The 11,505-nt window shown below is 30.4% G+C and overlaps 1 protein-coding gene and 1 non-coding gene across 2 annotated transcripts; one reads left to right on the top strand and one right to left on the bottom strand.

The window, feature by feature from the left end:
• Nucleotides 1-1,986: 1,986 nt before the first annotated feature.
• On the bottom strand, nt 1,987-7,574 carry LOC107480178 (fatty acid amide hydrolase-like). The gene is made up of 20 exons (XM_052258768.1): nt 7,408-7,574; nt 7,141-7,250; nt 6,969-7,029; nt 6,239-6,438; nt 6,013-6,142; nt 5,858-5,935; nt 5,622-5,769; nt 5,403-5,515; nt 5,214-5,289; nt 5,056-5,127; nt 4,930-4,981; nt 4,741-4,806; nt 4,564-4,644; nt 4,342-4,442; nt 4,156-4,248; nt 3,117-3,185; nt 2,963-3,027; nt 2,815-2,876; nt 2,623-2,718; nt 1,987-2,527 (listed from the first exon to the last, which is right to left on the bottom strand). Exons 1-20 carry the CDS (start codon nt 7,505-7,507, stop codon nt 2,459-2,461), a joined length of 1,842 nt encoding a protein of 613 aa, XP_052114728.1. The 5' UTR covers nt 7,508-7,574; the 3' UTR covers nt 1,987-2,458.
• Nucleotides 2,198-2,269, top strand: TRNAQ-UUG (transfer RNA glutamine (anticodon UUG)). Its single transcript has one exon. It is a non-coding gene; the product is annotated as a tRNA-Gln (tRNA).
• Nucleotides 7,575-11,505: the final 3,931 nt, after the last annotated feature.

Here is an 11,505-nt window from a genome sequence, read left to right on the forward strand (position 1 = left end):
GATGACAAGCCATAAGGTGGCCACCCCACAGTATTTATGTGAGTTGTACTTAATTCTGGATGGACATGACCAACACCATCATGCCTCACTGACAAAAAAGTAGACTCTGTGTTTGAAATTGCATTAATATTTTCGGACTCATTTTCTCTAATCTCATCACTGAAAGTAGAAAAAGAAGCTATAGATATATTGTCATGTCAACTGACGCTGATTTCTTAGTATCTGAAAATACGATTTTACCACTGGTTACATGCAAGTTCGAGAACTCTTGATTTTTTTTTTTGACAAACTACAATCTATTGACAATGTCCCACTGGACGTACCAATTTGTTTTACTTGAATTTTGTTATATGTTTAAAGAAAATGTGGGTATCTCAATGTTGTAATTGTAATGTTAATAGAAATTAAAAGGAATGAAATTAGCAAATAAACAAAGAAATGTAAGGTGTTAGAGGCAAAACAAATTGCAGAAATTAAGACATACAAAAAATTAAAGAAAGAATGAAGAAGAAAAGATAAACGTAAAAGAGAAGAATACGTAAAAATAGAAACATTTTATTAATAAAAAAAATAAATTATAGGTGTTTAAATTCAAAGAAATTACTTAAGATTCCAAGTGTTTGGTGATGTCAATGGGTTAAGAACGTTTTGGATTTTTAAGTATTTTTCAAAAAAAAGATTGAATTTTTTTATAATGCTAGCATAATACTTATTTATAGACTTTCTATGTCAACTAACAATTACACTTTATACACTATTTTCGGCCAATTGAATCGTCTCTATAATTGTTCTCGCATTCTTTATCTAGTGTTAATTAAAAACTTTAGAAATAACTAAAATAACTAAACTGTCAAATAATAAATATCGTATTATAAGTATATAGAGACATTAACATATAATTATTTTTTATATAATAATATTTTTATCTAACAAAAAGAAATTAATTAATAAATAAATAGTAAAATTGAATACCATTATATTAACTATTCTCCTATAATAATATTTTAAAAATATAAGAGATATTAGTGAACAACACATAATAATACGAAAGAATGATGTCATGTAAAAAACACAATATCCTGTGTTCTTTATTATTATCGGACCAATTCTATAATGCTTATGAATTGTTACTTAAATTTTGTCTAATTTATCTTTTATAATAAATTTTAATTTTTTCAAAATTATATATTTTTATAATTTTAAATTAAATATTAATTTTTAACATTTTTTTAAATAGACATTATTTTTTAAGTACCATAACATTCACCTTATTACGAAATGCTAGTTGTAACTAGGGTTAGGCAAACACCTTATTAAAATTTTTATAACATTCACCTTATTACGGAATGCTAGTTGTAACTAGGATTAGGCAAACACCTTATTAAAATTTTCCTAACCCCTTATTAAAATTTTTTAAAATGGGTGAGGTGGAATTCGAACCTCCTCACTAAAATAGGAGCATGTCTCAACCTATAGCTGTTATTTTTATATTGTTTCATATTGTTTTATGTTTATCTTTGGATTAGTTATTTTTAGAATTCGAAACTTAATTTTTCTTAAAATATTAGTATAAATATGTATTTTAAATTTTAATTTTAAATTTTTTATTATTTTTTATTTTTTATTTATATAAAACCGGGTTAATCGGTTTAACCAATAATCCACCAGTTGAACCAATAATCCAATAACCTAATAGTTTGACCAATTCGATCACCGATTCGGTTTTCACAACTATGATTTCATCTATACACGCTGGGATAAGATTGAAACTATAATGGCGATCAAATCAATCATTATTGTCAAATCACTCATTATTGTTACTCTCTTGCCAAGCATTTTACAATATATTTATAACGTAAACAGTTGTAGGAAGTTACTCTAGCGGACGAAAATTGCTCACCATAGTTCTATAATTTTTCTAAAATATTCGTTCATACCTTTTGGCATTTGATGTTTAATTAATAATTATTGAAATTCCATTGAGGATGGAGACAAATTATACGTTTGGTTACTATTTTAAGTTTCGTGTACATCTCACCTTTCAAATCCCAATATACATTTTGAATGGCTACAGCAGGTAAAACGAAACAGTTCAAACTTCCAAATGTAGCAAGCAAATCGAATTTGATTGAAAAGTGTATGCTATGTATAAGAACACAACTTATTAAATAATAATTACGTGGCAAACAACAACAAAGGTTCTATGGTGTAGTGGTTAGCACTCTGGACTTTGAATCCAGCGACCTGGGTTCGACTCCCGGTAGGACCTGTTTTAACTTTTCCCCCTTTTTCAAGAATAGAAATAAAATAAGATTAAAAAAGGATCACAATAGAGCAGACAGGACAACTAATCATGTTTTGATTGAAAAGAACATGCAGCTATCATCATTATTTATCCGAAGATGTCCCACTATAGCAGATTTTTCTTAATAAATCATAGAAAACCTCTGGTCTGGATTTAACTTTCATTTTCTCTTAGCAAGTCATAGAAAACTGCTGGCTTTCTGTATTCCGGCATGCAGATGGCCTAGGATCACAACATGCATACAGCACCATATACATATGTATGTTAGTTCTTAATCTCAAAAAAGTAATGATTAGAAAGCAAGGAACTAATTTTACCTGCATTGCAAATGCTAAGTGTATGAGTGTTGCTTCAGCCCAAGGCTTTCCAATAAATTGAAGACCAATAGGCAACCCCAATTCAGTGTATCCAACCTGTGAAGTGAAGTTTTTTTTATTACATATAATGATATAAATGATTTGGACTTTGAGTAGCACTATGTAAAAGGAGAAAGTAACGATCATTCATACTGGAATAGTCACCGCAGGAAGTCCCAAAAAGTTTCCTGATATGGAATACCGAACAAGTGCAGCTGAAACAAAGTAGCAAATTAATAATATTTACAAATTATATAATAGCTATTAGCAAATTAAAGCTTAATGTCACGTGTTAATGTACCTGCATTTGGGTAGTCAAAGTCACCAGTCTTTATAGCATCCTCTTGAATTGGGTTTGCAGTGACACTGTATGCATGCATGTCGTTTTAGTTAATGAAAGAAAGCGATTGTGTTTCAATTGTGAAGAAATTAAAGTGCGTGGTTGAGTAACTAACCCTGTTGTTGGTGACACAATGACATCTGCCTCGGCCAATATTTTCTTGTGAAACTGTAACAGCCGATTCCTGTCCATGATTTAGAAATTATGTGTTTGGTTTTAGTTTCTAATAACCACTTAGTATATTATTTAATTTATTGTTCTTATATATAGGGTGTGCATGGCTCGACCCGGTCCGGTTCCGAGTATTTTAGGGGTTAATTTTGTGTGATTTCACCGGGTAAGGGTTTTAAAAATAGACCCTGTCATTATTTCGGGTCGGGTCCGAGCTATAGTTCGAGTCATCCGAACTCGGTCCGGTGACCTAGTTATCATACACAATTAATATTTTGTGTTATTAGTGATACATGATGGTTATTCTTATGTGTAATTTAAGTATTGTAAACCTTAATATTTTGTGTTATTAGTCATTATAAGACTATAAATTAATGTTTTATGTTTAAAATGCATAAGACTAACTAGATTAATGCATAATATTGTGTTATTTGTATTGATTTAAATATTTGGTGTTATTACACAATATTAGTATTGATTGTAGTTATGCTTTAATTTTAGAAAAAGGTTGTTTCTTGATATATTTTTCTAAGTGAATTTTACCATATCAAATAATGGTTGGAATCTTGGAAATTTGGATATTTTCACATGTTAGCTTATAAGAAGATAATGTTAACGGTCCGATTTTCACTCGGTATAATCGTGGCCCGAAAGTATGTAGATTTTATCGAGTTTAGGGTTGGGTTCGAATCTAACAAATAGATCCGATATATATTTTGGGCCGAGTCTGAATCACATTAAACCCGGTTTCACCCCACCCAAACACCCCTACTTATATATATGACTTTTTTTATTGTATTTTTTATTTTTAAAATATATGTCAAATATTTAATGTTGTCATTATTATTTTGGTGTTACAACTTATTACAACATCTTAATAGAAAGTTCACAATTGAATGAACAATTAAATAATTTATTAAAATAGTACTAATTGTTGAAGCTTGACCAATCTAAAATAGTAGAAAGCACAGACCAAGACTCACCTAATTTTTTGAGCTTTGATATACTCCATGCTGCTGAAAGCACTATAGAAATTAAGTGCTACCCTTGTATCCCATCCTAATTCTGCAAAATTCCTTTAGTAATAATTTTGTGATATCAATAAATTTTCTCTCTGAATCTAGAGGGGACAACAAGGAGAAATCAGGGGCTTAAGATTTCATACATACTTTTCTCGAAAGGAATCAAGCGAAGTGGAGCACTCTGATCCGATTGTTAGATAATGTGCTCGGAACATTACTTCTATGTCTGGTATAGTAACATCTACAGTCTAGTATGTTTAAGATAAATATCACTTTGTTTTGTTGTTTCTCATTGAAGGGTTCAGTAATTTTTTAAAAAAAAGGGGGTTAAAAGCTATTTTTTCAAAACAAAAAATTTGCATGCAGCACCTCCCAACCATAAAGATCCTGAAGTTTGTTCAAAGCATGAGAGCAGCATCTTCTGATATCATCACTGCAATCATTGAACCACTAATTGAAGGAATCAGTGGTTAAAAAATCAAGCTGATGTTAGAGGAATCCATAGTTTCATTTGTCTAGTTGAATAATCAATCAATATATCCTTACCGTTCCATATTTTGCCAACTTGATGTGAGATATAGACTTTGTCATTGGCAGCAGTGGAAGATTGATCTTGGTGAAAGGTTCGCACAGTAATGGTATATTCATAAAGTTAAAAGAGATTAGGAAGAGGCTAAATTAAATATATACCACATAATCAAACTAAGATGTAAGTTTAAGAAAATAGTTTGTTACAGGTATTTTGGATGGCTGATTGGAGGGAATTTCACCAGAGATAGCTGCATAACTGTAAAAGTGAAGCATTAGAAACTGCAAAAGTGATCTTAAAACTTGTTTAAGAAAGAATAACAAACTACTAACGTGATCAATGCATCCTCAACTGTGCCTGCTAGTATTCCCACCATCCCAACTGTCCAGTTTAGAGGAAGAACTCTGAATGCAGTATATCATCATTCTACTAATTCATTACAATTCTTGCACTAGTGCTTAAACATAATCAAACAAAAAACAATACCCACCCGGAATGAGGTACACGACCAAAAGTTGGTTTCAGACCAACAACACCACAAAGAGCTGCAGGAATTCTCACAGATCCTGAAAACAAATGCAAACAATATGGATGCAGACTTTCTATTTACGGTTATAAGCAATTACCATACAGAATTTGTTAATCTTTGATGTGCAGTCAGAGCAGATATGCAACATACCTGCTCCATCCACACCAAGGGCAACAGGGCATAGCCCTGCAGACACCACAGCAGCAGATCCACTCGAAGAACCTCCGGCAATCTTATTTGTATCGTATGGGTTCCTAGTAGCCCTAATGGAAACAGATAGAATATGCTTTTGTCACCACTCTAATGCAAAGACACAAAAGATGTGATTGTGTAACATAATAATGTTAAAGTAAAACATTGTTTTGTTACCCATAATGCGGATTGATTCCATTAGTTCCAGCCCCTAGTTCTTGCATATTAGTCTTCCCAGAAAGTATGGCGCCACATAACCTTAGCCGCTCGACACAGCAAGCATCATCTGCACAAGGCCTTTCTTTGTGCAACCACTTTGTACCTCCTAAGGACACCAATTTTTTCGATGATTCAGGGAATTGAATCCAATATCTATGAGTAGCTAATATTTGTAATATTGAATACACCATCACCTGTGGTTGGATAGGGCAAGCAATCTATTTCATCCTTGATAGCGACTAGGACTCCATCTAAGACAGAGATAGGTTCCCCTGCAAAAGAAACATACATCTAATGAGTATCAGAGCTCAATTATGCCATTGATCAGATTCTGAATTGTTACAAATACCTCTCTGATATCTAAGAGTTGATTCATCTGCTTGCCTCAGTATATCTTCAGTGTTGTAGTTAATAAAGAATCCCATTTGGAGTTGAGCTTTTGAAGATTCAGCAACAGCTGCTATAAAGCGTTCTGCGACCTTTGCAATGGCAAAGTAAACCGTAGATATCTTGAGATCAAAATCAGAAATTTTGAACTTCAGAAAGAATATCTAATATTTCAAATAAAATAATACCATGCGTGGTGTTATATCTCCTGAGCTATAGGCTCTAGAATAATCCATTATTGTCCACCGACAGAATGAAGAATTTTTTCCATTAAGTGCATCATCATCTTCTTCTGATGAAGATGTAGGCAAACAATCTATTGAAAGCTGAACTTGCTCTTGTGGAGTTAAAGCATGATCTATGCATTTGACTTCTTGTTCTCTGTGGTCTGCAAAAATAAAAATTAACAATATTGTTCTATGGGACTAATTTAATTATGATATCTCCAACAGAACTCAAGAATCCAAATGACATCCATGTCCACAACCACAAATTCGATCATGTAGCAAATCACTTAGGCTGCATTTGTTTCCAGGGACGGGACGGAACACTTTTACACAGAAATACAAAATCATGTTTAATAGATGAAAGAAAGTCAGAAATATTGTGCTCATACTAATAAGGGACACATCTTATTTTTTATTTTTTTTTCATTATTTTTGTTAATTTTTCATAATTATATTTTTTATTATTATATTTTTCTTCTCAAATTTTTTGAATAAAAAAAATGAAAATAAATTAAATTTTCATAATTTGTTCTAATTTATCACCATAGATAATACAAAAACACAAACTTTTATATCTATATCTTCTGTGTCTTATTCTCAAGTGTCTTGTATTGTTCTTTTCTCAGGAATAAACACGACCTTATTGTTGAACAAGTGATGGATGGAAAGAAACTTGTGAAAGATATCAAACCTTCAAAGTGATGTAAGGGAACATAGAGGGGTGAATCTTCCAAATCTGCATTTGTAATAAGCTGCAGAAACGGATGATGTTGCTAAGAATTAAATTCATCCTTAATTAATTGGAACAAATTTAAAAAAGACGGAACCCAAGCTAATTAAGCGAACGTGGTCTAAACACAAACCTTGTGGAAAAGATTATTCCTCTTGAGTAGATACAATATGGAGGCTCTAAATACTCGAGTTTCCAACAAGAGAGTGAAAATCTTGACTACAATGCCAGTCATGCGTGGTGCTGTAACAGTAATTGAAATTTTGATGATTGTGATTCTGAATTATTAAACGCATTTGCATCACATATTAATTACTGTTAAGAAAGTGAAAAAGGGGTGATGGCACGATAGTAACAAAAAGGAAGAAGAAAGCACAAGAGAAAATGGGCTATGGTGAACCTTTAACATTGTCATGGAAATAGAATTCAGTGCTATGAGGGCCTAAGTTAACATCCTTCACAGGCTTGTATACCACACGCTTATCTTGGAACAAACCCATATCATCACCTAATTAGTAAAGAAATGGAGATTGTTGGTGTTTGGACACCGGACAGTAAGATACAAGAATGGTGATGTGAGAGATGAAAGGAAAGCATCAAGGTGTTATATATATATATAAATGGATTTGAATTTTCTAAAATTTAAATAAAGTGTGATCTCTCACCATTTATTTTATAAATGGATTAAGAATAAATATGAGAGAAAAATCATTCAAGGTTAGAAGATTACATTTACTTTTTAAAATACAAATTTAAAATTTAAAAAATATTACTTACTCACCTAAAAAAATATTATCAAAATATAAAATAAATATAATTTTAATTTTAAAGAGAGAGAATATTGGAAGTCATTAATTAGCAGCGTCGAACTTCTACGGACTGCCAAAACGGTCAACCTTATAATCCTCGTGCTTTTTTTCCTAAAAGTGGAAAAGTCTCCTTCATTACATCCATCTGCATGCTTTATGTTTGCCTGCTTGGCCACTCCATCCGTACGATAGAGATAGATGCAGTTTGAACGTGAGTTCTTCTTTTGCCCTTTTCTTTTCTTTTAAAACTATAAATAAATTTAAACAATAAATACTAAACATGTTATTTACATTAAACACACAAAACACAACGAAAATGATAATACTGATTTAATTATCGAAAAACTCTAATGAAATTTAATGAGTTTATATTATACATTTCTTATTATTTTATGCTTCATGTGTTTATTAACTAAATTTTATTTTATTTTTGTTAATTTAGCATAAAAATATATAAATTGTTTTAGTACGATTATTTTTTTGTGGTATGACTTGTCTATAAAGATAGCAACATGTATCTTATTTGAGGGTATCCAACCCAATCCCACCTGATCGAGTAGGGTTATTAACCCATTCGCAGTGGGTAAAATAGGATGCAAGTAAAGTTTTCGTGCGAGTCGAGTAGAGTGCGGGTTGAACATCAATCCTATTCGACCAACCTGCACTTTATATATGTATATATTATATATTTATATAAAAATATATTTTAAGTAGATATTGAATCAAAGATCTCTCACTAAATGTAGAAGATCTTTAGCCACTAAAAGAAGATCATTAATTAATAATTTAATACTTTTTTAACATAAAAGTCAATTTTATTTTAAACTATCATAAAGTTATATAATAATTTTGCATTTCTTTTGTAATTTGCGGGTAGGATTGGGTATTCGCAAATTAAGAATGGATAGAATTAGAGTTAAAATATTCTCAACCCGCAAATAAAGTAAGATTAAGTTTATATAAAAATCTCAACTTCGAATAGAATTAGGGTTGACTCCAAACTCTACCCTATTCTATCTATTGTCATCTCTACTTATCAAGTCGTAATTAAATTTGCTCTCTTTTGCAGGATGAAGTATACTTTGGCGGATGAAAAACATAATGTGTAAATATTTGCAATACACTCAAGTCAATAAAATAAATATATTAAAATAATAAAATAATTCAGAACTTAGACTTTAAGAAGTAAAAAATATTTATATATAATTTAAGCTTAAGAATCAACAGATTTTAATAATTTTAACCAACAATTAGGTAACATAAATATTAAATTATTTTCAATAAATAAATTTTATTGATTTATATGTATATTTTATAATAAATATGAGTATAAATTATATTAATTATGCATACAAATTTTAATAAATATATGTACAAAATACAAATACATAAAAATTTTTAATTTTAATATTAAATTTTTTTAACTTTCTGGACTTGATATATAGATCAACAATTGATAAAAATATTAAACTTTAATAAAAATATTTATCACAAATCATACAAATTAAATAAGAAGCATCCACCACAAACATCATAGTTATCATAGTAATTTATTCTGGCTTTTTAATCGATCGGGTTTCTGAATTTTATTTACACAAATATTCACATATTATCTAATAATATATACTTACAATTGACTACTAAAAAATCAACATCAAACAGTGTCAAATAATCAAATAAAAATGTGAACCATAAATAATTTTTTCAGACTGCTAACAATTACATAATTTATTAGTTATAACACTGAAAGTCTGTAACAAGAATGCCAATCAATAGAAAAATTTATATACATGAATTATATAAGCTAATAGCAATAATATTCAAAAAATAAAAAATACATAAACTATATAATTGTAATAGCTCAATGCAAATCTGTAGGTAATAACAGCATCACGAATCGGTACAAATCAGATGCGCAAAGCAATAAGGTCAGAAGCGCAAAAGCAACATGGTCTGAAACACACACAAGCTGGAGTTAAAGTTGGAATCACAAGCAGACACAGTCACGACATGAACTAGCAACAACACTGGGACTGGGCCATCACCCTGACAAATGCAGAAGTAGAGAACTAGAAATTCAAAATTACTAAACAGAGAGAAAGAATAACACCAATAACCAGAAAGCACTGAATCACGACGGAAGATAAAAGTAGAGGAGATTGAATTTACATATTTAAGCCCATAAACTATACTGTAATTTAAGCCACAACGTACTTAAGTCATGACCTGTGTAGAATCAAGTTTTTGAGCCAACTAATTGAGTAATTTAAAAGCTATTTTAGAGACTAATATATTCATTTAACAACTCACTATAGGACAAAAGTAAAACTTGAAATCTATTCGTATATAGAATTTGGAAATTCCAATTAAGGACAAATGCATACCTGAAACGCTTTCATTATTATGATTTCGATATCATAAAACTCTCCTTGTCACCTCCAATAGTCCCTTGTTCCTTACAAAATGTTAAAACAGGGACCGAATTTTGTTGCCAGTTGTAGGATGGCAAGTGGGAGAGTTCGTTCCGTCCCACCTCGTCCTGCCAAAAGTCCTCTCTTTAATGGATTGGTCTACCTCATTCTGCCTAGTGAGGTAATCTTAAAATTTCACTCTAAAGACAGGTTGGCGGGTTAAACCTGTCAAATCTTTTTTTTTAATTATTAACTATTAAATAATATATATAATTTTTAAAAATATAAAAAATTATAATTTTTACATTCATAAACATTAGAATTTTGTAATTATAAATATCTAATAAATATAATTATAAACCAAGTTTTCATCTAAAACATAATTATAAATATTATTTTCAACGCAAAATAAACATAATTCAAAACACTCAATTCTCATCTTCATTCTCTTGTAAATTAATAACATTATTGGAACCAATTTCTAAAGAATAAAGTATTGCAAAAAATTGGGAAAAAACTTAGGTTTTGGTAAAATTACAAAAATACTCCCTAACCAAAAAAATACTAAACTCGCCCCACCAAAATCTGCGATTTAAGCGGTGCGAATTAAATGGACTTTTGCTATGTGGCGGTCCTAGTTTTCCAACCTGACCTGCCTTTTTAGCAGGGTACGCAGGTCGGTCCGACGGATTTAGGCCCTTTTTTTAGTGACTGAATTTAGGCCCATTTGTCACTTCTTATAAATGCTCTAACACTAAAACAAAAATAAAAAATACTAGAAGATAATTAAAATTTATTATTTATTTATTAATTAATTATTAATGTTTAAAAATATAAAATAAAATATATTATTAAATTATTAAATAAGAAAAAGTCTAGGGACCATCAACTTTTGTATTTTTTGGTCAGCACTTTAAATTTTTAATATTTATTTAAATAAATTAGTGAATTAACCATTTTCGATCCGAATTAGTTTATTTGTTGGATTCTAATTATACATGACTGTCGGTATCTCTAAGGACCACTGCATGAGGCTTCTAATAATCTAGTGGGTACGAATAACATATGGACCAATAACAATAAGTTCTTCAGCCACTTATAATGGCCGCCATAAATAGTGTACAGCCGAGAAGCTTCTAGTTAACTGTATGCTTCGTAGGACCAATCCTAATCGGGCTTTCTCGAAAGAATTAGGAAATATTTGTTCAGATATTTATTAGGGTTAACGAAGTAGTTCGATGCTTCTTTCATATTTATTTACTAAATTAATAATATTAT

This window comes from Arachis duranensis, chromosome 3, assembly GCF_000817695.3.
Source record: "Arachis duranensis cultivar V14167 chromosome 3, aradu.V14167.gnm2.J7QH, whole genome shotgun sequence".
Classification (NCBI taxonomy): domain Eukaryota; kingdom Viridiplantae; phylum Streptophyta; class Magnoliopsida; order Fabales; family Fabaceae; genus Arachis; species Arachis duranensis.

Excerpts from the sequence above, each read along its gene's own strand:
- LOC107480178 (XM_052258768.1), bottom strand. The coding sequence starts at position 7,507 with ATGGGTTTGTTCCAAGATAAGCGTGTGGTATACAAGCCTGTGAAGGAT. Across the intron at positions 5,290-5,402 it reads CCTTGGTGTGGATGGAGCAG|GATCTGTGAGAATTCCTGCA; the intron begins GTATGTTGCATA and ends ATTTGTTTTCAG. Across the intron at positions 4,645-4,740 it reads AGTTGGCAAAATATGGAACG|TGGTTCAATGATTGCAGTGA; the intron begins GTAAGGATATAT and ends TCCTTCAATTAG.